The sequence below is a fragment of the Dendrobates tinctorius genome, unplaced genomic scaffold (genome assembly GCF_039654945.1).
Source record: "Dendrobates tinctorius isolate UK_male_01 unplaced genomic scaffold, ASM3965494v1 ptg000014l, whole genome shotgun sequence".
Taxonomy (NCBI): domain Eukaryota; kingdom Metazoa; phylum Chordata; class Amphibia; order Anura; family Dendrobatidae; genus Dendrobates; species Dendrobates tinctorius.
Genome location: NW_027361682.1, coordinates 5,317,301 through 5,344,298, shown reverse-complemented (window position 1 = coordinate 5,344,298; position 26,998 = coordinate 5,317,301). Strand labels below are relative to the sequence as shown.

At 45.6% G+C, this 26,998-nt stretch overlaps 1 protein-coding gene across 1 annotated transcript; it reads left to right on the top strand.

The window, feature by feature from the left end:
• Positions 1 to 83: 83 nt before the first annotated feature.
• Positions 84 to 25,927, top strand: LOC141073809 (uncharacterized). The gene is made up of 7 exons (XM_073561257.1): positions 84 to 176; positions 252 to 401; positions 531 to 707; positions 790 to 913; positions 997 to 1,094; positions 4,246 to 4,336; positions 23,313 to 25,927. Exons 2-7 carry the CDS (start codon positions 324 to 326, stop codon positions 24,551 to 24,553), a joined length of 1,809 nt encoding a protein of 602 aa, XP_073417358.1. The 5' UTR covers positions 84 to 176; positions 252 to 323; the 3' UTR covers positions 24,554 to 25,927.
• The last annotated feature ends 1,071 nt before the right edge of the window (positions 25,928 to 26,998 follow it).

The window sequence follows — 26,998 nt, the reverse complement described above, 5'->3', positions numbered from 1 at the left end:
CTCATCTACAGAAGCCAGAGCACAGCCCTGCACTGGAGGAGGCCCCGCCCCCAAGCGTCACATGGTCACATGGGCATGATGTCAGCACAGGTCCTTCAGCTTAGCAGACTAGGATTTAGCCTCTACCAGAGGTCTGTGGAGATTCCCCATCATGTCTCCCCTCCGACGTTCTCCTTGTCAGTAATAATTATCTCATTGTATTATTACATGGGATCTTTATGATGTTACATCGTCATCTTCTCCCCATTCAGGTCCCTACAATATCGGATCCTCTCAGTGGAGATCTTCTATATAAGAGAATTCTCCTGAGTGACCCTACAAGGATGGAGAGGGACAGGGACAAGATGGCGGAGAGGATATTACACCTCACCCTAGAGATCCTCTTCCGGCTTACTGGAGAGGTGAGAGATTCTGATGACGTCACATTACATCATTCTTATCTATGGGAATAACAGACGGACAGAACTGGAGAGGTGAGGACTCTGGAAATGTCTGTAGTGAGATTTATTAATGTGTCTCTCCATAACCAGGATTATACAGTAGTGAAGACCTCTAGGGGGCGCTGTCAGGCCCCTGTGTCTGAGGGATGGGGAAGACCCCTGAGCCCAATCACAGGACCTCCACATCACCCCCTGATACATGAGGACATCAATGACCAGAAGATCCTAGAACTCACCTACAAGATGATTGAGCTGCTGACTGGAGAGGTGACACTGCTGGGAATGCTGGGACATTATACAGTAACGCTATGGAGGGATCGGGGGATGACGGTATCATTGTATGTGTCAGGTTCCTATAAGGTGTCAGGATGTCACCGTCTATTTCTCCATGGAGGAGTGGGAGTATATAGAAGGACACAAAGATCTGTACAAGGACGTCATGATGGAGGTTCCCCAGCCCCTCACATCACCAGGTAATAGGCAGGACTAAATACACACGGCCTATAATTATCTGTATGTAAAGAATGAATTCAGTCCCTGTATGTGTTTCCTCCAGTTCTAACCAGTGAGAGGACAACACCAGAGAGATGTCCCCGTCCTCTTCTTCCACAGGACTGTAAACAAGAAGATCCCAATGTTCCTCAGGATCATCAGGTAGATGGAGAGAAGGTGTCATGAGATCTCCCCTATGCTGTGTAGAAGCTGTGAAGGTCTTGTTTTCAGTTTTGTTTTATCCATCAGTAAGTTTCATACTTGTGTAATGATAACGGTAAAGATGACCGGATTAGAGCCAGAGGCATAGCTAGTGTTTTGGTTTAGGAGGGGCGAAACTTCAGTCCCTAACTACGGTAGGTAACCCTGATTACAACTATAGTGGCGCACCCTAATAGTGGATGTAAGAGAACCCCAGCAGATGACCACGCTGTTACGAATAAAAATCTCTATACAAAGACCAACACTGATATGACCGCCATATAGTGACCATATAGTAGTAGATATAAGTCCTGCGGAACATATAGGAGATTACAGTACAGTTATATATAGCAATTTACAGGTGACTTCCTTCTCATGGAGTCATTCACTTTACACGTCTTTTCCATCTGGCCCAGACCAACATGATAACTTCTCCAGCTAGTTACTCAGATACAGAGATTACAACAAATACATATTTTACTTCTACATTTCCAGCACCTGCACAAACTCCTTATCCTGCTAATATACCCCAATACTGGTGTATCTGTCGTTATTACTGCACCTACTGTGTGCGTGCTAGATGGCAAAACAAACCTCTAGAATATATATATATACACTCACTGGCCACTTTATTAGGTACACCATGCTAGTAAGGGGTTGGACCCCCTTTTGCCTTCAGAACTGCCTCAATTCTTCGTGGCAGAGATTCAACAAGGTGCTGGAAGCATTCCTCAGAGATTTTGGACCATATTGACATGATGGCATCACACAGTTGGCGCAGATTTGTCGGCTGCACATCCCTGATGCGAATCTCCCGTTCCACCACATCCCAAAGATGCTCTATTGGATTGAGATCTGGTGACTGAGGAGGCCATTTGAGTACAGTGAACTCATTGTCATGTTCAAGAAACCAATCTGAGATGATTCGAGCTTTATGACATGGCGCATTATCCTGCTGAAAGTAGCCATCAGATGTTGGGTACATTGTGGTCATAAAGGGATGGACATGGTCAGCAACAATACTCAGGTAGGCTGTGGCGTTGCAACGATGCTCAATTGGTACCAAGGGGCCCAAAGAGTGCCAAGAAAAAATTCCCCACACCATGACACCACCACCACCAGCCTGAACCGTTGATACAAGGCAGGATGGATCCATGCTTTCATGTTGTTTACGCCAAATTCTGACCCTACCATCCGAATGTCGCAGCAGAAATCGAGACTCATCAGACCAGGCAACGTTTTTCCAATCTTCTACTGTCCAATTTCGATGAGCTTGTGCAAATTGTAGCCTCAGTTTCCTGTTCTTAGCTGAGAGGAGTGGTACCCAGTGTGGTCTTCTGCTGCTGTAGCCCATCTGCCTCAAAGTTCGACGCACTGTGCGTTCAGAGATGCTCTTCTGCCTACCTTGGTTGTAACGGGTGGCAATTTGAGTCACTGTTGCCTTTCTATCAGCTCGAACCAGTCTGCCCATTCTCCTCTGACCTCTGGCATCAACAAGGCATTTCCGGCCACAGAACTGCCGCTCACTGGTTTTTTTTTCTTTTTCGGACCATTCTCTGTAAACCCTAGAGATGGTTGTGCGTGAAAATCCCAGTAGATCAGCAGTTTCTGAAATTCTCAGACCAGCCCTTCTGGCACCAACAATCATGCCACGTTCAAAGGCACTCAAATCACCTTTCTTCCCCATACTGATGCTCGGTTTGAAATGCAGGAGATTGTCTTGACCATGTCTACATGCCTAAATGCACTGAGTGGCCGTCATGTGATTGGCTGATTAGAAATTAAGTCTTAACACACAGTTGGACAGGTGTACCTAATAAAGTGGCCAGTGAGTGTATATATATATATATATATATATATATATGCGCCACACATACATGTGTATATATATTACATAGTCTCCTTTATTATGTATATTGCTGACCTTTATACAGTGCCCTCTCTTGTTATTTACAGTACCGTCCTTTACATATTGGATTTTATAGAGCCCTGTTTTTTATTACATACGGTCCTGTCTTGTTAGCTGTATAATGCAATGATGGCTGATGGAGCATGGGAAAGCTTCCTTTCTAATGGAGGAGCTGATGGACTGGTAGTCTGGTCACCGGCTCCTCGATCAGCAGTCATTTTGTATCTAAAAAGAGAGGGGACTATGTAATAAAAGAGGGCTCTGTGAATAAGAAAATTAACAAGAATACACTACTCATGCACGCACACACACACACCACCATCACTCATCTCTACACACACACAACACACATCCAAAAAAAAAAACCACACACACAGCACCTCTCACCTGTCCGCACGCTCTCCCACAGCATCACCGCCTCCGGCTGCTTCCTCTTTCTAGCACAGGGGCTGCTGAATGATGACGTCATCCAGCAATGTCATCCAGCGGCGCTGCTGTCTGTGTCAGAGACAGGAAGCGTGGGCACCGGGCAGGAAGTAGGATGGATCCCTGCAGCTCGGCTCTGCTGCTATTTTCTCTGGTAGGCAACAGAGCTGCTGGGATCACTCCCTGCCCGCCGCATATGAGGGCAATCTGTCCAGGGGCCCCCCCAGAGCCTCGGGCCTGGAGAAACAAGCCAGATTGCCCTCATTATTAGCCGCCCTGCATGCACTCCCCATAAAAAAAATGCAATACTCACCAGTCACCTCTTCTCCTCATTCCCACGCTGCTCAGAGCGCCACTCATTTCAGCACAGAGGGTGCTATGTACTGACGTCATCGCGTCCGCTATCAGTGTCTGCATCATTGATGTCAGACGCAGAGGGGGAATGATGGGAGAGGGAGTGTATCCACTCCTTGTCTCAGCATTGCTTTGAACTGTATCAGCATCCAGCCGATACAGTTAAACTTGGATGACTTCCTGCTCAAGGGCGCCATGGTGGCCGGGTGGCAGTGCAAGGAGATCGAGTCTCTCTGCTCTGCCGCAGAATGTAACTGTATGAGCGCTCTGCGCACGCCATTGCAGTAATAGTAGTGTAGCTCCAGGTGGGCCCCTGAGAGCACGGGGCCTGGGGCAATCAGCCCCTCTGCCTCCCTGTAGATACACAGCTGATTAGAGCTGATTGTCTTTCTCTGTCAGTGACTTTTACAATCTTTCTTTCAGGGTGAAGATCTGCCCCATATTAATACTACAGAGACATATATGAGGGGTGATGAGCAGTGTAAAGAGGAGATTCCTACAGATAACGGCACAGGTGAGTAGTGACCACTAAATGCAGAGAGGTTGTAGAATTACATGTTGAATTTAGTAGAATATGTTCACATAGAGGTTTTTTTTTAAAGCACTCACATTAAGTTTTTTAAATGTAGTATTGGTGTATTAATTTACTCGCCTACTGCAGCTTTGTCCGGTGCCCAGTACCGTTCTCCTCCTTGACGTCACCACTCTGTAGACTGTCCAGGGCATGCTGCATTCTGCAGGGCCCAGAAGTAATGTAATGACCAGGCCGAATGTTCCCTGCTATCCACCCCCACACAGTGTCCGCAGCTGAAGGAATTATGACACACACCGGTCTCGGGGAGAACAGTTGCTTTTACTTCAGCAGGAATGGGAATTATAACTTGGAACAAATAAGGACCAGACTCTCATGGGTAGTCCATGGCAATTACAGTTCACACTTAGATGCCGAGATGTGATTGGGGTCTGGAGCTTTAAGAGCACTGGACAATGTCTTTTGGTATTTTACAGAGGGAGGTAGATGCAGCAATTAGAGGTTACAGACCTGCACTTGGGGTTATCTCCACAGCGTGTCACGGAATGTGCACAAGTACTTATAGGTGAATGTAGAAACTGTGGATTTCCAATCCAAAACAGGATTATGGGTTTGCAACCAAGGAAAACCCAGTACAATAATATCATGTAAATTGTGCAACACCAAAAATTTACAATTCTCTTGGTCGTCCGGGACAACCTGCATTATTATCACATGGGTCCAAAACTGGGGTTTATTCTCCGCCAAAGGGGTAGCATCAATCTCCCTCAAAGGAATAGGGGTCCGCAGGAGCACCATGGGAAAACCACAACGTTTGGCAAATTCAAAATCCATCAGTAGGGATGAGCTTTCCGATATTGAAATATCGGAAATCGGCCCGATATTTGTTATATCGGAATTCCGATTTCCGATATTTTTTTCACATCGGAAATCCCATAATCCTTCAGCCTCTGAGCGCTCCGTGGAGCCAATCAGGAGCTGAAGAATTGCTGACAACATTGTGTAACTCCCCTAAGCTTGGTAGGAGGCGTCCAAACTTGCTAGCTAAGGGGCTGCGCTGCGATTGGCTGGCTGGATGGTGTGATCAGGCAGTATAAAAGGCTGCGCCTGCCATTTTAGCCTCACTCTACTGTGAAAGCAGATAGGGATAGGTTGCTGTTGGAGATAGGGAGAGATCTTGGATCTAATAGCGATAGAAATTGTTTTTCAGCGACTGTAGCAGCCCCTGTGTGTTACAGAAGCAGTCTTTTTCCTCACTGACCCCGCTCAGTTTCATTTTTTGTGCTGTGCAGGCTCTCAGTCAGGTGCTTAGTGAGACAGTGCAGAGCACATTCACTGCAGCTGCTGCAGCTCCTCTTGCTGCAGCACTGTGTGGTATGTGTCTCACTGCCTTTTCACAGCCTTTTCTTTTCATCCCTTAAATCCCCTTCCCCTATCTTTTCCTAAAAATGTAGCTTCACCATCCAGTACATTTTGGAGAACGCTATATAGGGATTTTTCAGTGAGGGGTTCCCCCCCGAATCTCCCCCCCCAATCCAGACCACCTGAGTGCTTTTTTTTGGGGAGTGCAGCACCCACTAGGTCAGTTTTTGTAGTCACATCAGACTGCAGGACCCCTAGTGCGGCCTGTTCTATCGCGCACCCCCAAATTTTTCACCAGTAAATTCACTCTCAGTGCCCCTGTAAGTGTTACTTTACCTCACAGCATCTATTGAGGTTAAAGTTAAACACTATATAGCAGGGCTGTGGAGTCGGTAAGCCAAACCTGCGACTCTGACTCCTCAATTTCCCTTACACCGACTCCAACTCCGACTCCATTACTCCGACTCCTACATATATTGCTTATATTTAAGTGAAAAATTTATTGTAGTACAATGTGAACATCAAACATTTAATCATTTTTATGATCCAATAATCAAGATATTTAGGCAGAACATAATATCTATTTATTGGAATACAACTTTAGAACACAAAAAACTGTAATAAATTGTAAATATGTAATACACTGTATAATATCGATTACATATATACATTACAAACCAAAAGTTTGGACACACCTCATTCAAAAAGTTTTCTTTATTTTCATGACTATGAAAATTGTAGATTCACTCTGAAGGCATCAAAACTATGAATTAACACATCAAGAGAATGCCAAGAGTGTGCAAAGCAGTAATCAAAGCAAAAGGTGGCTACTTTGAAGAACCTACAATATAAGACACAGTATTTTCAGTTGTTTCACACTTTTTTGTTTATTATATAATTCCACATGTGTTAATTCCTATTTTTGATGCCTTCAGAGTGAATCTACAATTTTCATAGTCATGAAAATAAAGAAAACTCTTTGAATGAGAAGGTGTGTCCAAACTTTTGGTCTTATATATACAGTACAGACCAAAAGTTTGGACACACCTTCTCATTCAAAGAGTTTTCTTTATTTTCATGACAATGAAAATTGTAGATTCACTCTGAAGGCATCAAAACTATGAATTAACAAATGTGGAATTATATAATTAACGAAAAAGTGTGAAACAACTGAAAATATGTCTTATATTCTAGGTTCTTCAGAGTAGCCACCTTTTGCTTTGATTACTGCTTTGCACACTCTTGGCATTCTCTTGATGAGCTTCAAGAGGTAGTCACCGGAAATGGTCTTCCAACAGTCTTGAAGGAGTTCCCAGAGATGGTTTGCACTTGTTGGCCCTTTTGCCTTCACTCTGCGGTCCAGCTCACCCCAAACCATCTCGATTGGGTTCAGGTCTGGTGACTGTGGAGGCCAGGTCATCTGGCGTAGCACCCCATCACTCTCCTTCTTGGTCAAATAGCCCTTACACAGCCTGGAGGTGTGTTTGGGGTCATTGTCCTGTTGAAAAATAAATGATGGTCCAACTAAACGCAAACCGGATGGAATAGCATGCCGCTGCAAGATGCTGTGGTAGCCATGCTGGTTCAGTATGCCTTCAATCTTGAATAAATCCCCAACAGTGTCACCAGCAAAGCACCCGCACACCATCACATCTCCTCCTCCATGCTTCACGGTGGGAACCAGGCATGTAGAGTCCGTACATTCACCTTTTCTGCGTCGCACAAAGACACGGTGGTTGGAACCAAAGATCTCAAATTTGGTCTCATCAGACCAAAGCACAGATTTCCACTGGTCTATTGTCCATTCCTTGTGTTCTCTAGCCCATACAAGTCTCTTCTGCTTGTTGCCTGTCCTTAGAAGTGGTTTCCTAGCAGCTATTTTACCATGAAGGCCTGCTGCACAAAGTCTCCTCTTAACAGTTGTTGTAGACATGTGTCTGCAGCTAGAACTCTGTGTGGCATTGACCTGGTCTCTAATCTGAGCTGCTGTTAACCTGCGATTTCTGAGGCTGGTGACTCGGATGAACTTATCCTCCGCAGCAGAGGTGACTCTTGGTCTTCATTTCCTGGGGCGGTCCTCATGTGAGCCAGTTTCTTTGTAGCGCTTGATGGTTTTTGCCACTGCACTTGGGGACACTTTCAAAGTTATCCCAATTTTTCGGACTGACTGACCTTCATTTCTTAAAGTAATGTTGGCCACTCGTTTTTCTTTACTCAGCTGCTTTTTTCTTGCCATAATACAAATTCTAACAGTCTATTCAGTAGGACTATCAGCTGTGTATCCACCAGACTTCTGTACAACACAACTGATGGTCCCAACCCCATTTATAAGGCAAGAAATCCCACTTATTAAACCTGACAGGGCACACCTGTGAAGTGAAAACCATTTCCGGTGACTACCTCTTGAAGCTCATCAAGAGAATGCCAAGAGTGTGCAAAGCAGTAATCAAAGCAAAATGTGGCTACTTTGAAGAACCTAGAATATAAGACATATTTTCAGTTGTTTCACACTTTTTTGTTAATTATATAATTCCACATGTGTTAATTCATAGTTTTGATGCCTTCAGAGTGAATCTACAACTTTCATAGTCATGAAAAGAACGAAAACTCTTTGAATGAGAAGGTGTGTCCAAACTTTTGGTCTGTACTATATATACATATACACACACACTATGACTTATCTCAGCTAAGACAAAGCCTAGATCCTCAGGCTACATTCACACCATGGGCGTAGCCAGGATCAAACCTAGGGGGGGCAGAACCTCATGCTGTTCCGCAGAATTTCATACTGCACACCTCAGCTGCTGCAGAACCTCATACTGCACACCCCTACACTTGAAAATAAAGCCTGCACCTTAAGAAGATGTGGTGATGAATGCAGTCTATTTATGCCAACTATCAATTGATGTTGATGTGTTACTGAAGACGAGCAATGCCTGTCCTGGGCGTCCTTTTGGGCAGCTATGAGGTGTCCCTGACTAGTGCTTAAAAAAAGGAGTGTTAGTCTGTGTGCTATCCGGCTTTCATTCTTTTTGGTACAGATATGATATGGATACAGATATGGATAAATGGATATATAGAGCAGATTTCTAATCTGCTTTTGCTATTGAAAACATCTATGAGCTCAAAAACCTTTCAGGTGATGCGGTTTTTTAAAAAGCTGATCTGCTTTTGCAACTGAAAAACATATCCTCAAAAAACGCAGGAAAAACGCTGTGTGTGAATGTAGCCTTAGATCAGGAATAGAACAGGCATTTTATAGGACATTTCATAACTTTCCCAAATTCCTATGAAAAAATATTCAGCACATTCTGCATTGAACTACTGTAACCAATTTATTATATATTGTCGGAGTCGGTCCATTTTATACCGACTCCGACTACACCAAAATGAGCTCCGACTCCACGACTCCGACTCCACAGCCCTGGGGATTGTGCTGTGAGGGACCCAAACAACCTCTGTGGCTGGTGCCACACAGCACCTGGCCCAGTCCCGGAGAATCCTTATTTTTTTTTGGTATCGCAGCAGTGTCATTTACTGCGCTGTGACATCTGACCGTAACGTGTACAGTACACCAACACCACAAACACACGTTACTCTTTGTGTAGGCCACACTAGATTCAAATAAAGTGTAGCAGACACACCATCATACAGTGCCATTAGTGTTTCTTATACAGTACCTGTTTGTAGTCCTACAGGAATAAGCACACTAATCCCTAATAATTACTTTCTTGCCATTCTGAATCCATCGATAGAGATGAAGAAGGCAGGGAGTAAGGGACGTCCCCGCGGCGGCCGCGGAAGAGGTGCATCAGCAGCTAGACATGGTGCACATCCAGAGCAAGCAGCAGGCCCAAGTCACTCAGCACCTACTTTCACCCGGCAGCAGTCATTTATGCGCAGCTTGTTAGGAGCGCAGGGCCATAGGCTGATAAGAGAAGATCAAGTAGAAACCGCTGTTGGTTGGATGGCAGCTGAAGCATCCACCTCAATGAGCGCAGCATCCTCCCAGGACCTCTCCACCACATCGGATCAGGCCACTGAAGAGCAGCACCCATCTGCTTCTTCACCGCCCACTAAATTGCCCAGACATTCAGAGGGCCAGGAGCCAACCTTTATCCTCTTCTCAGAATCTGTTGGCTTGGAATCTGTGTGCCAGCCAGACAGCATTCCTGCCGCTGAAGAAGAGGTAGTGTGCACAGATGCGCAACCACTGTGTGCGTCTGAGGAAGAATTGGAGGGTGAGCCAGTGCCCACAGTGACCAGACCCCAGTCAGCAGATGATGATAAACTCAGCTGCCAGTTTCTGCTGACGAAAGTGTATTGGATGACGAGGTCCTTGACCCATCATGGCATGCTGAGGGGCAACAAGCAAGTGGGGATAGTTCAGAGGAAGAGCTTGCAGGTGTGGTGCAGCGTGGGAGAGGAAGAGGGAAAAATTGGTTGTCGGCTCCCTCAACTTCAGCACCCGTTAGGAGCAGGGCTCTTTTAAAGAACACAAGGGGTGCGCCCAAGAGTTGTGGTGCATGGGCCTTTTTCAACCAAGTTGCAGATGACGTTACAGTAGTCAGATGCAAGCTTTGTCGACAAACTGTGCGGAGAGGGAAGAACGTCAGCAACCTTAATACCACCAATATGTTGACGCATGTCAGGAAGAGGCACCCTGTGGAGTGGCAGCATCTCACCCAAGATGATTCGCCACCTGAAGCTGGTTCCCCACCTTCCACCTCTTCAGCCACAGTGGCCACCTCTTACTCCAGCTCACAAACAGCTGCTCCCGCTTCCTCGCCAGAATGCCAGGGTGCATCTGCAGGCAGTGTTGTACGGTGGCACACTGTCTGTACTTTGTCAGCATCAGCATCCCAATCGCTGGCATCCTCACACTCCCAATCCAGTGTGCAGCCATCTGTCACACAGGTGTGGGAGAAAAGGCGCCCGTACTCGGCAAACCACCCACGAGCACAGGGCATGAATTCTCGCATTGCCAAACTGCTTGCAGTGGAAATGCTACCATTCTGGTTGGTGAGCAAGCCAGCCTTTATCGATATGTTGGGGTTTGCAATCCCACAATACAGCGTTCCCAGCTGCTTCTACTTCAGCAGGCAAGCCGTCCCCGCCCTGCAACAGCATGTGGAGCGTAAAATTAAGCATGCGCTACAAAATGCAGTTAGTAGCAAGGTCCACCTGACCACCGACGCGTGGACCAGTCAGCATGGCCAGGGACGCTACATTTCCATCACCGCCCATTGGGTAAATGTAGTTGAGCCTGAAACTGAAGTAGACAGTGCAAGTGCGCGGGTCCTGCCAACTCCACGGATTGCAGGCCTCTCCTCCGAACAAATTGACTCCTCCTCATACTCCTCGTCATACTCGCTTGCACCCAGACGTACCACAACAACCGATTTCAGCACTGCATCGGACAAACATCAGCAGGCCTTGTTGAAATTGGTTTATCTGGGTGATGTTAGCCACACAGCAACCGAGCTGTGGAACACGCTCAAGGAGCAGAGCGACATGTGGCTTGCGCCGCTCAACTTCCAGCCAGGTATGGTGGTGTGTGACAACGGCCGAAACCTGGTCGCAGCTCTGGGTCTAGGTGGTCTGACTCACATTCCATGCACTAAACTTGGTGGTGCAGAGTTTCCTTAGGAACTGTCCTGACCTTGAGGAGCTGCTGCACAAAGTCAGATACGAGTGCTCTCATTTGTGGCGTTCAAGCATGGCTGCATGGAGCCTTTCAGCCATGCAGCGCAGATTGGGCCTGCCCGAGCACCGCATCATTGTTGACCTCCCCACCAGGTGGAATTCGACTTTGCATATGCTGCGGAGGTTGTGTGAGCAGCAACCTGCAATTATGGAGTTGCAGCTGCATCAGGCGCAAAGTAGGCGACACACATCTCAGCCCTCCCACTTTACAACCACAGAGTGGGCATCCATTTTGAAGTGCTTCGAGGACTCCACTCTGATGGTGAGCGCGGATGCTGCCCTACTCAGCCTGACTATTCCCCTTATATGCCTTATAGAATCATCACTTAAAGGACTAAGGGATGAGGTTTCTCTGGAGGGGGAGGAGTATGATGAGACACTTGCACCAACCAGGCAATCTTCATTGGCCCGGTTGGTACAAAGCTCTGTGGGTGCCTCACAAAGGTCCAGGCAGGACACAGCAAGCGAGGAGGATGAGGAGGACTATGAGGATGAGCCAGAGGAGGAAAGTACACAGCGCTCTACTAGTAGTCATAGAATCATAGAATCGTAGAGTTGGAAGGGACCTCCTAGGCCATCTGGTCCAACCCCCTGCTCAAAGCAGGATTCGCTAAATCATCCCAGTCAGATGTCTGTCCAGCCTCTGTTTGAAGACTTCCATTGAAGGAGAACTCACCACTTCTCGTGGCAGCCTGTTCCACTCATTGATCACTCTAACTGTCAAAAAGTTTTTTCTAATATCTAATCTGTGTCTCCTCCCATTCAGTTTCATCCCAGTCCTAGTCACCAGATAGAGCGTGGATGGGGTGATGCAGAGCAGCTAGAGCACATTCCTCCCGCTGGTGACAGCGATGCATGGCCAGTTGGCAGCCTTCAGCACATGAGTGACTTCATGCTGCAGTGTCTGAGAAACGACCCACGTGTGGCTCGTATTCTCCACACAAATGACTACTGGGAGGCCACCCTCTTAGATCCATGTTACCGGGACAGCCTTCAAAGCCTAATTACACCGTTGAACCGGGCGCGTAAAATGCAGGAGTAGGCCTCTTTCACACTTCAGTTTTTTACAATCAGTCACAATCCGCCAGGTTTTGAAAAAAACGGATCCTCAATTTTCTTTTGAGGATCCGTTTTTTTTCCCCATTGATTTCCATTAATGGCGGATTGTGACGGATTGCTGTCCGTTGCATCCGTTTTTTTTGAGGATCCGCCAAAAGTTGCTGTCCGTCACCATCCTCAAAGATTTCAAAACGGAGCTTGCAACGTTTTTTCTCTGGCGGATCCTCCAGACACTAATTTAACCCGAAATTCTTTCTGGGTGCCGGACAAAAAAAAAAAACTCTCTCTTTCTCTCTCTCTCTCTCTCTCTCTCTCCCTCTCCCTCTCCCTCTCCCTCTCCCTCCCAGCGGTTCCTTTAAATTTCGTAATTTTCAGGATCCGTCTGAAAGCGGATCCTGTGCCATCCGTTCACATCAGTTGATAACGGATCCGCTTGTCTGACTTTTTGGCGGATTTGAACTGATGCAAAAAACTGAAGTGTGAAAGAGGCCGTACCAAGACGCACTGGTTAATTCACTCATGTACTCTTTTCCACCACATAGCAGTGATGCGCGTGCACTAGCAGGCACCTCAGTGCGTTCTGGGCCCAGCGGAATCCGTTCAGAAGCTGATAGCAGAAGCAGTACATCTGCTACTGACAGGTTCAGTATACCCAACCTGTTCCAACGGTTTCTGAACCCGCAAACAGTTCGGGCACCATCAGCACAGACAGTGCAACGCACGAGGAGGTAACGTTACCGTGACATGGTGGCACAATACCTCTCCACCACTGTCAATGTGCTTTAGGATGGATCTGCCCCCTTCAAGTTTTGGGTCTCCAAGTTGGATACATGGCCCGAACTTAGCCAGTATGCCTTGGAGGTCCTGGCTTGTCCTGGTGCCAGTGTGATTTCTGAACGTGTCTTTAGGGCAGCTGGCAATGTACTAACAGACCAACGTACCAGACTATCCGCTGCAAATGTGGACCGGCTTACATTCGTAAAAATGAACCAGGCTTGGATTTCTGGTGACTTTTGCTGCCCTGAGCCAGAGTAGACAGGTTACATGCATGGTTGGTAGCAGTATGCATGCTCTGTCATGTGCATATGTTGTACACAGCATCATCTGTTATGCCTGTGCTCTGGCCTCTGCTACCAACATCTAGCACCTGGTTCTGTGACTGACTCTTTCACCTCATACTGTTTTCCATGGGCTCTAGTACCGCCAGCTAGTGCCCATTTCCGTCACTGCTGATTTCACAGCATGCCATGTTTCTGGGCTCTAGTACCGCCAGCTAGTGCCCATTTCTGTGACTGCCACTTTCACAGCATGCCGTGTTTCTGGGCTCTAGTACCGCCAGCTAGTGCCCATTTCTGTGACTGCCACTTTCACAGCATGCCGTGTTTCTGGGCTCTAGTACTGCCAGCAATGCCCATTTCCGTCACTGCTGATTTCACAGCATGCCGTGTTTCTGGGCTCTAGTACCGCCAGCTAGTGCCCATTTCTGTGACTGCCACTTTCACAGCATGCCGTGTTTCTGGGCTCTAGTACCGCCAACTAGTGCCCATTTCCGTGACTGCCACTTTCACAGCATGCCGTGTTTCTGGGCTCTAGTACCGCCAACTAGTGCCCATTTCCGTGACTGCCACTTTCACAGCATGCCGTGTTTCTGGGCTCTAGTACCGCCAGCTAGTGCCCATTTCCGTGACTCCCACTTTCACAACATGCTGTGTTTCTGGGCAACAGTACCACCAGCTGTACCTCGTTAGACAAAAGTGGAAAAACGGATACCAAACACCTATAGGCAGAAGCACAAGAGGCGGGATCCAGCCACGCCGGCTGTTTCCTGGCAGCGAAGTGCGGACACAGGTGCCTCCCCAGAGGGGTAAACCGAGTTCCAGCATCGCCAGCTGGTTCTCAGGAGTGCCCAAGGGCACGGGTACCTCCTGCTCCAAACCGTGTTTCGACAACGCTCTCCGTTACACGGTTGTGTCCGCCACACTGTTCCACGCCCCCGCCGTACATCATTCCGGCTCAGTTTGCTGTTATCCGTGGTGTCGGCATTGTAGGAGCCCCCTACGTGGACTCCGGGACCTGGCGCTCAAGGCTGGTCTCGACAGTGTCAGTAGGCCCTGCTCCTCCCCTGCTGCAACTGCGGAGTAAAGAAGACTGTGTCCGGGTTGCGGGGGCAAATGTGGCTCTTGCACCTTCTGCCAAGAAGACATTACTCCGGTAGACCCAAGACAGGAAGACAGATGCAGAAGACCCAAGACAAGAAGACAGATGGAGATGTCCCCGGACTTCTTTCTTTTTGCTCTTGAACTTGTGTCTTTGTGGGGGGTTTTTGGGCTTCTTGGCAGTGCTTTTGGCTTATGTCACTACTACATTGTGGTATCCGGGCTACAGTAATGTCAGCTGTTGCCCAGTACAGCCACTGGCACTTTTACCTTCTGCTGCTTATCTGGGTTCCAGTAACGTCAGCTGGTTCTCAGTAGAGTCAATGGCTTAGGTCCCTGCTTTGTGGTATCTGAGTTACAGTAATGTCTGCTGGTCCTTGGTAGTGCATTCTGGCACAGGTACCTCCTGCTTAGTTAACGGGCTCCGGTAACGTCAGCTGGTGCCCGTTAGTTCCATTGGCTCTTATGCTGATTTCTGCTGCCTATACGGGTTCCAGACTCACCAGCTGGTTCTCTCAAGATCCTGTGCCTACTATTACTTCTGCGTATTTCCTCTGAGTTTGGGACATTCTGCGACCAGCCAATAGCAGAATAACCATAGACGGAGGTTTAGGAAGCAGTAGGAGCAGATGTACATGAACCAAAAGCAGAATATCAATATGCAGAATTAATGAATAACAGTAATATAATCAGCAGAAGAAGACTAAGCATGGTTTAAAGGGAGTGTATCCATTCCTCCATGTGGTGCTCCTGGAAACTCCCTGCAAAGCAAGGTGAGCTGAACGCGGACACATGTCAGTCAAAGGGCATATTGACACCACCACCGGCAGTTTTATTTTAATAATGTAAAATCACTAACCCTAACCCTAACTATCCCTAACCCTTAACCCTTACTACTAACCCTAACTAACCCTAACCACTAACCCTTACCCTAACCTTAACCCCTAACCATAACCCTACTAATCCTAACCCTACTAACCCTAACCCTACTAATCATAACCATAACCCCTAACCCTAACTAACCCCTTACCCTAACCATAACCCTAACTAACCCCTAACCCTAACCCTTACCCTACTAACCATAAACTCTAACCCTACCCCAACTAATCCTAACCCAAAGAAAAAACACAGCTGTTACGAAGATGGCGACCAGTTTTCCTGCTACAGCTTTCGCTCTGTGCATTTTTCTAGCGATTTTTTTGCTCCTCTGCCTCTGCAAACTCCTTCCCCATTATCCTGAGGTGTATCCCCTCCATTTTATCCATTATATAGCACTGTAGTGGTCATTTTGTAATTCTGACTTTTTTTCTCCCATTGACTTGCATTGATATCGGAAATTCTAATATCAGATATTTTCTAATATCGGAAATCGGAATTCCGATACGATATTGGGCAATATCGCTCATACCTATCCATCAGATTCAAAGCTGCTCCTGAATCAACAAAAGCCTTAGCAGAAAATGTAGACAAGGAGCAGATCAAGGTAACTGCCAAAAGGAACTTAGGCTGTACACTGCCCACCACAAATGAGTGTGCAAAACGTTTTTCCCGCTTAGGGCAGACAGAAACAGTATGAGATGCGTCCCCACTAAACTCTTGACGTTGCGCCCTAGATAAAACCCTATCACATTGCATGGGTTCAGAAGTTTGTTCGAAAGGCAGCACCACCTCTCGCGTAGTTTTACGTTCACATAAACGTTGATCAATTTGAATGGCTAATGACATAGAGTCATTAAGACTAGAGGGGACAGGAAATCCCACCATATCATTTTTTACGGTTTCTGCCAGACCTTTCCGAAAGAGCTGCTAGGGCATCATCATTCCATTTAGTAAGGACCGCCCCAGAGTAGAACCCCAAAGAAATAGATAGCCCCCAAACATATATTGTTGGTGAGACAAGATGAGGCACAAACACAGACAGAAAATAGACTGAGCAAATTGATGGGGCCCAAACTGTCTAGATAGGATAGGAAAGGAAAGACACTGTCTGCAATCACGCAAAAACCCTAAAAAATCTAACACGTCTGATGTGCAAAAAACACTGAGGTCTCATGACCTCTCCCCCACTATTTCAGCATTCTGGTGTGAACTGGCAACAAAGCAAAAGAGACTAATATTATAGGGGACTGAAGAAACTGACACAAGCTGTAACATGTGGAGCGGGGTCCAGCATTGCCCCAGCAGGGAGCACGCTGAACCCTCAGAGCAAAGTAGAAAGAGGCAAAACCAGATCAGATGCAAAGGATTAGTAAATGGACAACTTAACTGAAAAATGCAGGATCAGGCAGGAGACAGCAGACCTCAAAATGCACACGAAGAAACTAATCACTGTCATGGTCCAGTCCGGAGTTTATTTTCTGCTGCCTTCACTCTGGACTGGTCATGCGGGGATTAATCTCCTCAGCCTCGTTCTGGAGCTAGCGGGGCTATTTCAGTCTCTCACAGCCTGCTGACCAGTGTTAGTGATATCTTATGCTTCCAGTTTAGAGCCTCTGACCCTTGTACCTTGGTGATCCTTCTGCCTTTGGCTGGTATCCACGTGTATGACCCGGACTGATCTCTGACCCTGTCTCTTGGTATTCGTCTTTGCTGCTACGTTCCCTCTCTGGCATTTGACTCCCCGGCTTGTACCCCGACCATTTATTTCGCCTCACGTTTTTGGACACTGTGCTTATGTTTTGGCTCTCTGACCCTCGGCTTGATATTTTGACTACGTGTATTGCTGCTCCTTCTGGTACGTTTGTTCCTGATAGTTTCTGACTCAGTTCGTCTGACCATTCTCTCTCGTTACCTGTCACACCTGTACTGTTGCTCACTGTTGCTGCTCTAGTGTGTAACCTCGCTTCCCTCACCAGCTCCCCCTGATGGAGGTTTCACTACATTATCAATAACCAGCCTCTACTTTCCTCTGGCCATTAAATTAGCTTTTGAAGAATGGAGGCATTTTTTGGAAGGGGCAGTCCATCATATCACTGTCATTACAGATCACAAGAACCTGTCTTACATCGAGCCCGCCAAACGTCTGACTCCGAGACAGGCAAGGTGGTCACTTTTTTTTCCCGATTTCAGTTTTCCATCACTTTCAGGCCAGGTTCCAAGAATGTGAAGGCGGATGCCTTGTCTCGCAGCCTAGATCCAGTATCACCCCCTGAGCGTCCTTCCTCCATTCTTCAGCGCGGGGTGGTGGTGGCTGTGGTGTCCTCAAGATTGGAGCAGGAGATTCGTGAGGCCCAATCTCTTGCTCCGTCATCCATACCTGAAAATAAGCTCTTTGTGCCTGTCCAGTATCGGTTAAGGGTGCTTTGGGAGTTCCACGACTCGGCTCTGAGTGGGCATCCTGGAATCTCGGCCACTCGTAAAGCCATCACTAGACTGTTCTGGTGGCCCTCGTTGACTTCTGACGTCACTGGCTTTGTGTCCTCCTGTGAAATTTGTGCCCGCGCTAAAGCCTCCCACAACCGGCCGGCCGGGGAATTGGTGCCACTGCCAGTTCCAGATAGACCATGGACTCATCTGTCCATGGATTTTATCACTGACCTCCCCCCCCTCTAATGGCAAAACCGTGATCTGGGTAGTTGTGGATAGGTTCAGTAAACAAGCACATTTTGTACCATTAACGGGCCTTCCTAATGTTGAGACTCTATCTAAAATATTCATTGAGCATGTGATCCGGTTGCATGGTGTGCCTGTCAGTGTGGTGTCTGATAGAGGGGTGAAATTTGTGGCAAAATTCTGGAGGGCTTTTTGTAAAAGGCTGGGCATCAGTCTGACCTTTTCATCGGCCTACCATCCCGAGACCAATGGTCAGACTGAAAGAACCAATCAGTCTTTGGAGCAGATTCTACGGTGTCTTGTCACGTCCAGACAGGATGATTGGTGCTCAGTGATACCTATAGCGGGATTCGCTTTCAATAATCGTATCAATCAGTCTACTGGTGCTTCTCCTTTCTTCTGCAACTATGGGTTTCACCCTCATTTTGGGGAATTTTCCCGGCCGGATTCGGAGTGTCCAGGGGCTGATTCTGCCTTTTTGCGGTTGGGGGAGGTCTGGAGGGAGGTTCAGGGGAACATTGGGGAAGCTCAGAGCAAATACATTTTTTTTGCGGATAAACGACGCTCTGTGTGGCCGGCTTATCAGGTGGGGGATAAGGTATGGCTATCCACCAAAAACATAAGGTTGAGAATTCCCTCTGCTAAGTTGGGTACCAAGTATATTGGCCCATATGAAATTTTAGAGGTGATTAATCCTGTGGCCTTTCGCCTGCGTTTGCCTCCGTCATTGCGGATCCCTATTGTGTTCCATAAGGCGCTTCTAAAGCCGTCGGTGCCCTTCTCTGATGAGTCTCCCTGTCTGTTATGGTAGATGGCCAGACAAGGGTACGAGGTGGAGCAGGTGGTGGATTCTCGTATGCTCCGCCGTTCACTTCAGTACTTGGTCCACTGGAAAGGGTACGGTCCCGAGGATCGGTCATGGGTGCCGGCGCGTTCGGTCCATGCAGATTGGTTGCTCCAGGCCTTTCACGCTCGTCATCCAGGGAAACCTGGGGGTCCAGTGGCCCACCATTGAGAGAGGGGTACTGTCATGGTCCAGTCCGGAGTTTATTTTCTGCTGCCATCACTCTGGACTGGTCATGCGGGGGTTAATCTCCTCAGCCTTGTTCTGGAGCTAGCGGGGCTATTTCAGTCTCTCACAGCCTGCTGACCAGTGTTAGTGATAGCTCAAGCTTCCAGTTTAGAGCTTCTGACCCTTGTACCTTGGTGATCCTCCTGCCTTTGACTGGTATCCACGTGTATGACCCGGACTGATCTCTGACCCCGTTTCTTGGTATTCGTCTTTGCTGCTACATTCCCTCTCTGGCATTTGAGTCCCCGGCTTGGACCCCAACCACGTATTTCACCTCACGTTTTTTGACACAGTGCTCATGTTTTGGCTCTCTGACCCTCGGCTTGGTATTTTGACTACCTGTATTGCTGCTCCTTCTGGTACGTCTGCTCCTGATAGTTTCTGACTCGGTTGGTCTGACCATTCTCTCTCGTTACCTGTCACACCTGTGCTGTTGCTCAGTGTTGCTGTTCTAGTGTGTAACCTCTCTTCCCTCACCAGCTTCCCCTGGTGGAGATTTCACTACAATCACCAGCAGCAACTGAGGGAAGCCAGCTCACTTATATCCTCCCAGTCAGTAATCCCTGACGTCTAATCATCGTCGTCAGGTGGCAGACTTCTGTCAACCCGGCCAGCTCCACTACCCGCAGTAACCCCAAGAGGGAGCACCGACTCAGAAGTCAGATTAAGAGAATTCACAACACTTCCCCTCTTGAATATATCACTGCTGGAAGTGAGAATTTGCACTTATCTGTATAACTTGGGAGGCAAGAGTGGAGAGAAGCTGTTGCAGAAGTCGGTCAAAGTGGGTGCAAAACATGCAGGCATCGTCTAGCCATGAGAAACACAAGGATCACAGTTCTTGACTTCATGCACAAATACAAGCATCAGCAGCAAGCGGTATTTAGCAGTATTCACTAGCAAGATAGAGGTTAATGAGCAGTGCTGGGTCTTGTAGTGCAGTAACAGTAAACAGGCACAGAGGAATAAATCCTGTTCGTGATGCCATTTTTTCAGCCTTGTAATGACTAGGCCCAAGGTTCCCTGCTATCCACCCGCACACGGTGTCCGCAGCAGAAGGAATTATGACACAAACCGGTCTCGGGGATAACAGTTGCTTTTACTTCAGCAGGAGCGGGAATTATAACTTGTAACAAATAAGAAACAGTCTTTCATGGGTAGTCCACAGCAATTACAGTTCACACTTAGATGCTGAGATATGATTGGGGTCTGGAGCTTTAAGAGCACTGGACAATGTATTTTCGGATTTTACAGAGGGAGGTAGATGCAGCAATTAGCGGTTACAGACCTGTACTTGGGGTTATCTCCACAGTGTGTCACGGCATGTGCACAAGTACTTATAGGTGAATGTAGAAACTGTGGTGAATTATGTCATAAAGACTTTACATGTGGTGAATCCTGTCAGCAATTCTATAGATGTGGTGAATCCTGTCAGCAATACTTTACATGTGGTGAATCCTGTCAGCAATAGAATGAAGTCTGTACAGGTTAGAGGGAAATCAGGCTTTTATGCCTGCAGGAGATCTTGAGGTAAAAACATCCTCCTCGTGTGTTCTGCTCTCCCTGAAGGCATTCCTCAGACTACAGAACATTCTAGACTTGCCTGGAAAAACAGCTCCTCCTATTGACGATGTCACTAGGAGCTGGCCAATAGGAGACCGAATTCACATCTCAGGTCCTTACAAAAACAATAATTCAGTCATTGTACATTTTCACCATTAGATGGCGACAGAACACAGCAAACGAGAAATGCATTGCATCTAAAATGAAGGTGACTAGAAATGGAGAATTACAGCTCACAAATAATGTAGAGAGCCAGTTAGAGAGTGAGCAGTAGTGTACAGAAGCTACTCACAATTCAGTATTACTTAAAGGGACAGACACACTCTGGACTGGGTCACTACATAGTGTTTGGTGTATTAATTTACTCACCTGCTGCTTTCTCCGGTGTCCGGTACCGTTCTCCTCCTTGACGTCACCACTCTAGACTGTCCAGGGCATGCTGCATTCTACAGGACCCAGAAGTGACTTTTACAACGTAAGCCTATGGAGTATCAGTACAAGTCTTCATAGTCTTCACAGGCTGTCATTGTAAAGAGATATTCGTCTCACACATAGAGCGTAAAATGAGCCGGCTAGTTGCATTTGCCGTGACGTCACTGAGAAGAGGTGAAGAACTGCTGAGGACACCGTTGAAAGCAGCGGTAGGTTAGTATATTAATACACTACATTACATGTACATACTCAGACATTTAATGAATAAAAATGATGATTAAAAAAATAGTGTAAAAAAGCGTTTTTTTTTTGTTTTTGTTTAACTCATTTTAGCTGCAAACTTTAAATGGCCAAAACTGAGATCGTTCATTTTTTATTTCCACACAGGTTGACCTCCACATATTCTGTTCTGGCCATATGAACATGTGATTGCTGCAGCCAATCTCTGGTCACATGAGAGATGCATTAGTCGTCGCTGCCCTCAGTGATTGACTGAAGCAGTTACATGGTTGGCTGGAAGAGAAACCATGTAGATTAGCGGGCCACCTGTGCAACATTGGGAGAGGAGATACAAAATATTGACTCACATGTAACAGAGGAATGCCCCCAGGCATGGAGGTAGGGGAATAAACCAAAATAGAGAAGGATATGGAATTACAACACATACAAAACAAGCAGCAGTCACAGATAACTCCTCCAACTCTCCTCCTCATAAGAACTCTTCACCCACCAGAAGCCAGGCTGCAAATGCTAGCTCTGACAAGGATTAGTAACAGACCAGATTATAAAGGGGAAAGGAGTGGCTAACCGAGCTCAGCTGCAGAGCACAGCGATTTCCAACATGGCCTATAAACCTCTGTTCTGCCAAAAGGAATGAACACCATTAAAATTAAAGAGAAGTGCTTCTTCTCAGCCCCAACTAAGAGCAATCAGACGCTGCGGTCTTCTGTCACGGCAACCCTGTGACAATATACCTGGAAAAGGTGAAAATATAAAAGTGTGGTAAAATGGCAAAAAAAACCCTGATTCTGACACTATTTTTTGCGAGAAAATTTAACGTGGCAACATGATTTCCAGGGAGGGTCAGTACAATCACATTGATACCAAAAGTACATTTTTTTTTTGGTGTGTTGGAAAAAAAATCTGAATTTTTTTATTTGATTTGTTGCCATCATTTTCTGAGAAACTTACTGTAACTTTTTTTTTCCGTCGATGAACCTGTGTGAGGACCTGTTTTATTCTAAGGCAATCTGAAATTTTTACTAAATTCTTTTTTGGGTAACTAAAACATTTCGATTAATTTTTATTGAAAATTTGTAGGAATTTGTGGCAACGAAAAAAAATATATCAAATATTGTGATACTTGTTTTTTTTTCTCCTTACAGCATTTACAATATGGGTTAATTACCCATAATATTTTTATGGATCAGACTTTTATGGATGTGGTGTTACTAAATATGCTTATTTTTTGTTTCTCTATTAAAAATCGTCAAAAAGGCGGCGATTTGAACTTTTACATGTTTTTTTAAAATATTTTTTATAACTTTGTTTATTTTTTAGTTGACTTGAACCTGCAAGCATTTGATCTCTTATATTATGTAATGCAATATAATTGTGATGCAGTATATAGAAGCTCTCGTATGAAGCTCAGCTACAGGCGAGAACATAGGAGAACAAAGATGGCAGCCACGGTTGTCTTCAGCAGGCCTTGACTACCATGAAAAACCCATTGGCCACTGCCTTTGTGTTGTGGGGGTGTGAATAGAAGTTGTCACATATAACCATGTAGTTTTAAGCTTTCATCACCTAATAGCACTGACTTGGAGGCCCCTTTATGAGTCTCTTCTGAACATAAAACTGGAATTATTGGTGACAGGCACAGTGAAACAGGAGCTTATGAAAAGTGAAAATTTTAAAACGCACAGCCCTGCTTTGTGATTTACAGTCTTATTCAGTTGATAATTGAATTGTATCGCACTTTGCATAAAAATGTTATAAATATAATTTCAATGCAGTGTTATTAAAAAAATAATCAAATCTCTTTTGTTCTTGGCAGATGACTGGACCAGGAGCTCAGACAAGCATCTCGCATTTTCACATCTTGCAGCAGATGATTATGGTATCACATCAGATATAAGTGAAGAACATGCCATTATGATAGATACCCATCAAAACCTTCTCAGAAAAAGTCTGTCATCTGATCCTTTACAACAAGTCCTTTTGTGCGCACCATCAAAAACCAAAATGCAAAACAAAAGTCACATAAGGGAGAAAACATGTTCATGCTCAGAATGTGGGAAATGTTTTCTAAAGAAATCGCATCTTGTTACACATCAGAAAAGTCACACAGTGGAGAAGCCATATGTATGTCCAGAATGTGGGAAAGGGTTTACAGAGAAATCACATCTTGTTACACATCAGAGTATTCACAAAGGGGAAAAGCCATTTTCTTGCTCAGAATGCGGGAAATGCTTTAATCATAAAAAAAATGTTGTCACCCATCAAAGAATTCACGCAGGAAAAATGCCATTTTCATGTTCAGAATGTGGGAAAAGCTTTAATCGTAAAACAAGTTTTGTTACACATCAAAAAAGTCACACAGGTGAGAAGCCATTTTCATGTTCAGAATGTGGGAAATGTTTTATAGAGAAATCGTATCTTGCTAAACATCAGAAAATTCACACAGAGGGGAAGTTATTTTCATGTTCAGAATGTGGGAAATGTTTTAATCGGAAAATAAATTACATTACCCATCAGAGAATTCACACAGGGGAGAAGCCATTTTCATGTTCAGAATGTAAAAAATGTTTCATAGAGAAATCATATCTTGTTAAACATCAGAAAATTCACACAGGGAAGAAGCCATTTACATGTTCAGAATGTGGGAAATGTTTTAATCGGAAAACAAATTTTATTACACATCAGAAGATTCACACAGGGGAGACACCATTTTCATGTTCAGAATGTGGGAAATGTTTTAATCAGAAATCACAACTTGTTACACATCAGAGAATTCACACAGGGGAGAAGCCATTTTCATGTTCAGAATGTAAAAAATGTTTCATAGAGAAATCATATCTTGTTAGGCATCAGAAAATTCACACAGGGGAGAAGCCATTTTCATGTTCAGAATGTGGGAAATGTTTTAATCGGAAAACAAATTTTATTACACATCAGAGAATTCACACAGGGGAGAAGCCATTTTCATGTTCAGAATGTGGGAAATGTTTTAGTCAAAAAACAAATCTTGTTAGCCATCAGAGAATTCACACAGGGGAAAAGGCACTCTCATGTTGACAATGTGGGAAATGTTTTACAGAGAAATCACACATTGATAGACGCCATAGAACACTTACAAGAAAAAATGTCACATCAACAATGACTATTAGAAAATGTATAACATTCCCAATGTCCTTTGGTTATTGAAAAGCAATTACTATCCAAATAGTACCCCTAAATATATAAACTGTACAAATAACATTTGTATATACTGCACAACTTCAGCTTAAAAGGGCTGTTGGGTCCTGTTTGATATTGGCCATAAAGAGATGTTGCTATACATGTTCAGGTCAGTTCCCAAGACAGACATCTAGCAACAAGTTTGTCTCGGTTAATAGAGGGATCTGTTAATTAGATGAGACCCGGGGCATGCCTAGAAAACTTTTGGTTCCATAGAAACAGTCCTAATTGTCCCCACCTTCCCCCCAAAAAACACACTTACAGAATTTGGTGGGGTATTGGCATGTAGTTGCAGTGAAAGAAGTGCATATTTCCCAATTTGTAAAGGTAGGGAAGAGGGTATTGAGTTGTAGCATATACACAAAAAACTTCCCCTAGAATAGCTCCTTAGTGTCCAACCAAGTACAGTTTTTCTGTAGCATTCAAAAAGTGTGACTCCCCCAATCCAGTAGGATGAATTCCCCCAAATATTTTGTATAGTATCACATGCACAGTATAATGTTCCCACAGTTGATTTCTGCACACAGTATGATGCTTTCACTGTTCTCCCCAAACACATAATAATCTGCCAACAGAAACTGTCAGTGATGTTCCCAGAGTGCCCCCAATAAAGTAGGATGCCTCCACAGTGCTTTCAGTGCAGTGTGAGGCTGTTATAGTGCTCCATACGGTATAATGCACCCACATTGCCCCTATTCATTGTACCACAGTAACACCAATGAAGTATAATGCCCCCTTCATAAAATTTGATGCCTTCACAGTGTCTCCTAATGCAGTTTGAGGCCATCAATGGGGCCACAACATATTTTTATTCAACCAAACTGCCACAATATAGTATTATGACCCCACAGTGCCCACAAAAACAGTATGAGGACACCACTGTGCCCCACCGACAATATCATGCTGCCTAAGTGTCCCTCAATACAGTATGAAGCTCCCACAGTGCTCCTCAATACAGTAAAGTGCTCCTCAACTCCTCATAGAAAAATGCACTGACACAATATGAAAAATACCCAACCCCGTTCCCCTAATGTCTTGCCTTGATCTGTGCTGTGTGTGGACTAAGGCTCCAACTAGGACTCACGATCTAGTGATATCATTTTGCTTGCTGCATAGTAACTCAGGTACACTAGAAAATGTAACAATAGTGAAAAGTGAACGTGCTGGGATAAGGTGTTATCCGACCATGATCTTGTGCTAACCAATTGTATTCGGCGTGCTCGAAAAATATGTTCGAGTCCCCGTGGCTGCATGTCTCACAGCTGTTCAACAGCCGCAATACATGCAGGGATTGCCTAACAAATATGTAATCCCTGCATGTGTTGCGGATGTCAAACAGCCGGGAGACATGTAGCCGCGGAGAGTTGAACATATTTTTCGAGCACGCTGAATACACTGGGTTAGCACACGAGCATGATGTGATAACACCTTATCCGAACACGTTCGCTCATCACTATGTAGCAATGATCTGTTGGCTTCACTATTGTATTTATCTGTATCTGTGTCCTAAGAACACAGAAGTCATTGAAATTGTGACACAGCAGACCTCGTCCTGGCTTACAGGCTCTATAATGGCCACATGGTATGCAAATGACTGGCAGTACACCACCGGATGAGACCACTTAACAATCAAATAGCTGACTCTGCAACTAAGGCTGGGGTCACGCTTGCGAGTGCAATGCGAGAAGCTCGCGCGAGTTTCTCGCCTCAGTACCCGGCACTGCCGCCGGCACTCGGTGTGCGGCTGCATGTCTTTCTATGCAGTTGAACGCTCCGGTTCGAACCGCCGGCAGCAGTGCCGGGTATTGAAACGAGAGATCACGCGAGTTTCTCGTTGCGCTTGCAAATTTGACCCTGGCCTAACCCTATTATGCACAGTAGTGTCTCCCAATGCCAAATGTGAGACCAAGTGGAAGAGAAAGGCAGTAGACCATTCCTTTAAAACTTATTATCAATCACTATTAAACATCTGATTTTAAAACTTATAAAATCTTTGTGTTTGAATCTCTATTTCTGTATAGATATTGCATTAAATTTTAAGTTGTTAAGGCAGAGCTGGTAGGAGTTTTGTCTAGAAATAATGGAGTAAGAATTAATAGTACAGTTGAAAAGTGATCATTTACAATGTAAATCTGTTGTCTTGGAAAAATGCTTCACCCTCTGAGCTAATAGGATGGAAATTGCCCCAGACTCCACCACTTTGTGTATTTTAAACTCTTAGTAGTAGGCAAAGAATATTGTAGAGGGAGCGCTCATCTGTCAAAGGGAATGTGAGTAAACAGA

Excerpts from the sequence above, each read along its gene's own strand:
- LOC141073809 (XM_073561257.1), top strand. The coding sequence starts at position 324 with ATGGAGAGGGACAGGGACAAGATGGCGGAGAGGATATTACACCTCACC. Across the intron at positions 402-530 it reads TCTTCCGGCTTACTGGAGAG|GATTATACAGTAGTGAAGAC; the intron begins GTGAGAGATTCT and ends CTCCATAACCAG. Across the intron at positions 708-789 it reads TTGAGCTGCTGACTGGAGAG|GTTCCTATAAGGTGTCAGGA; the intron begins GTGACACTGCTG and ends TGTATGTGTCAG.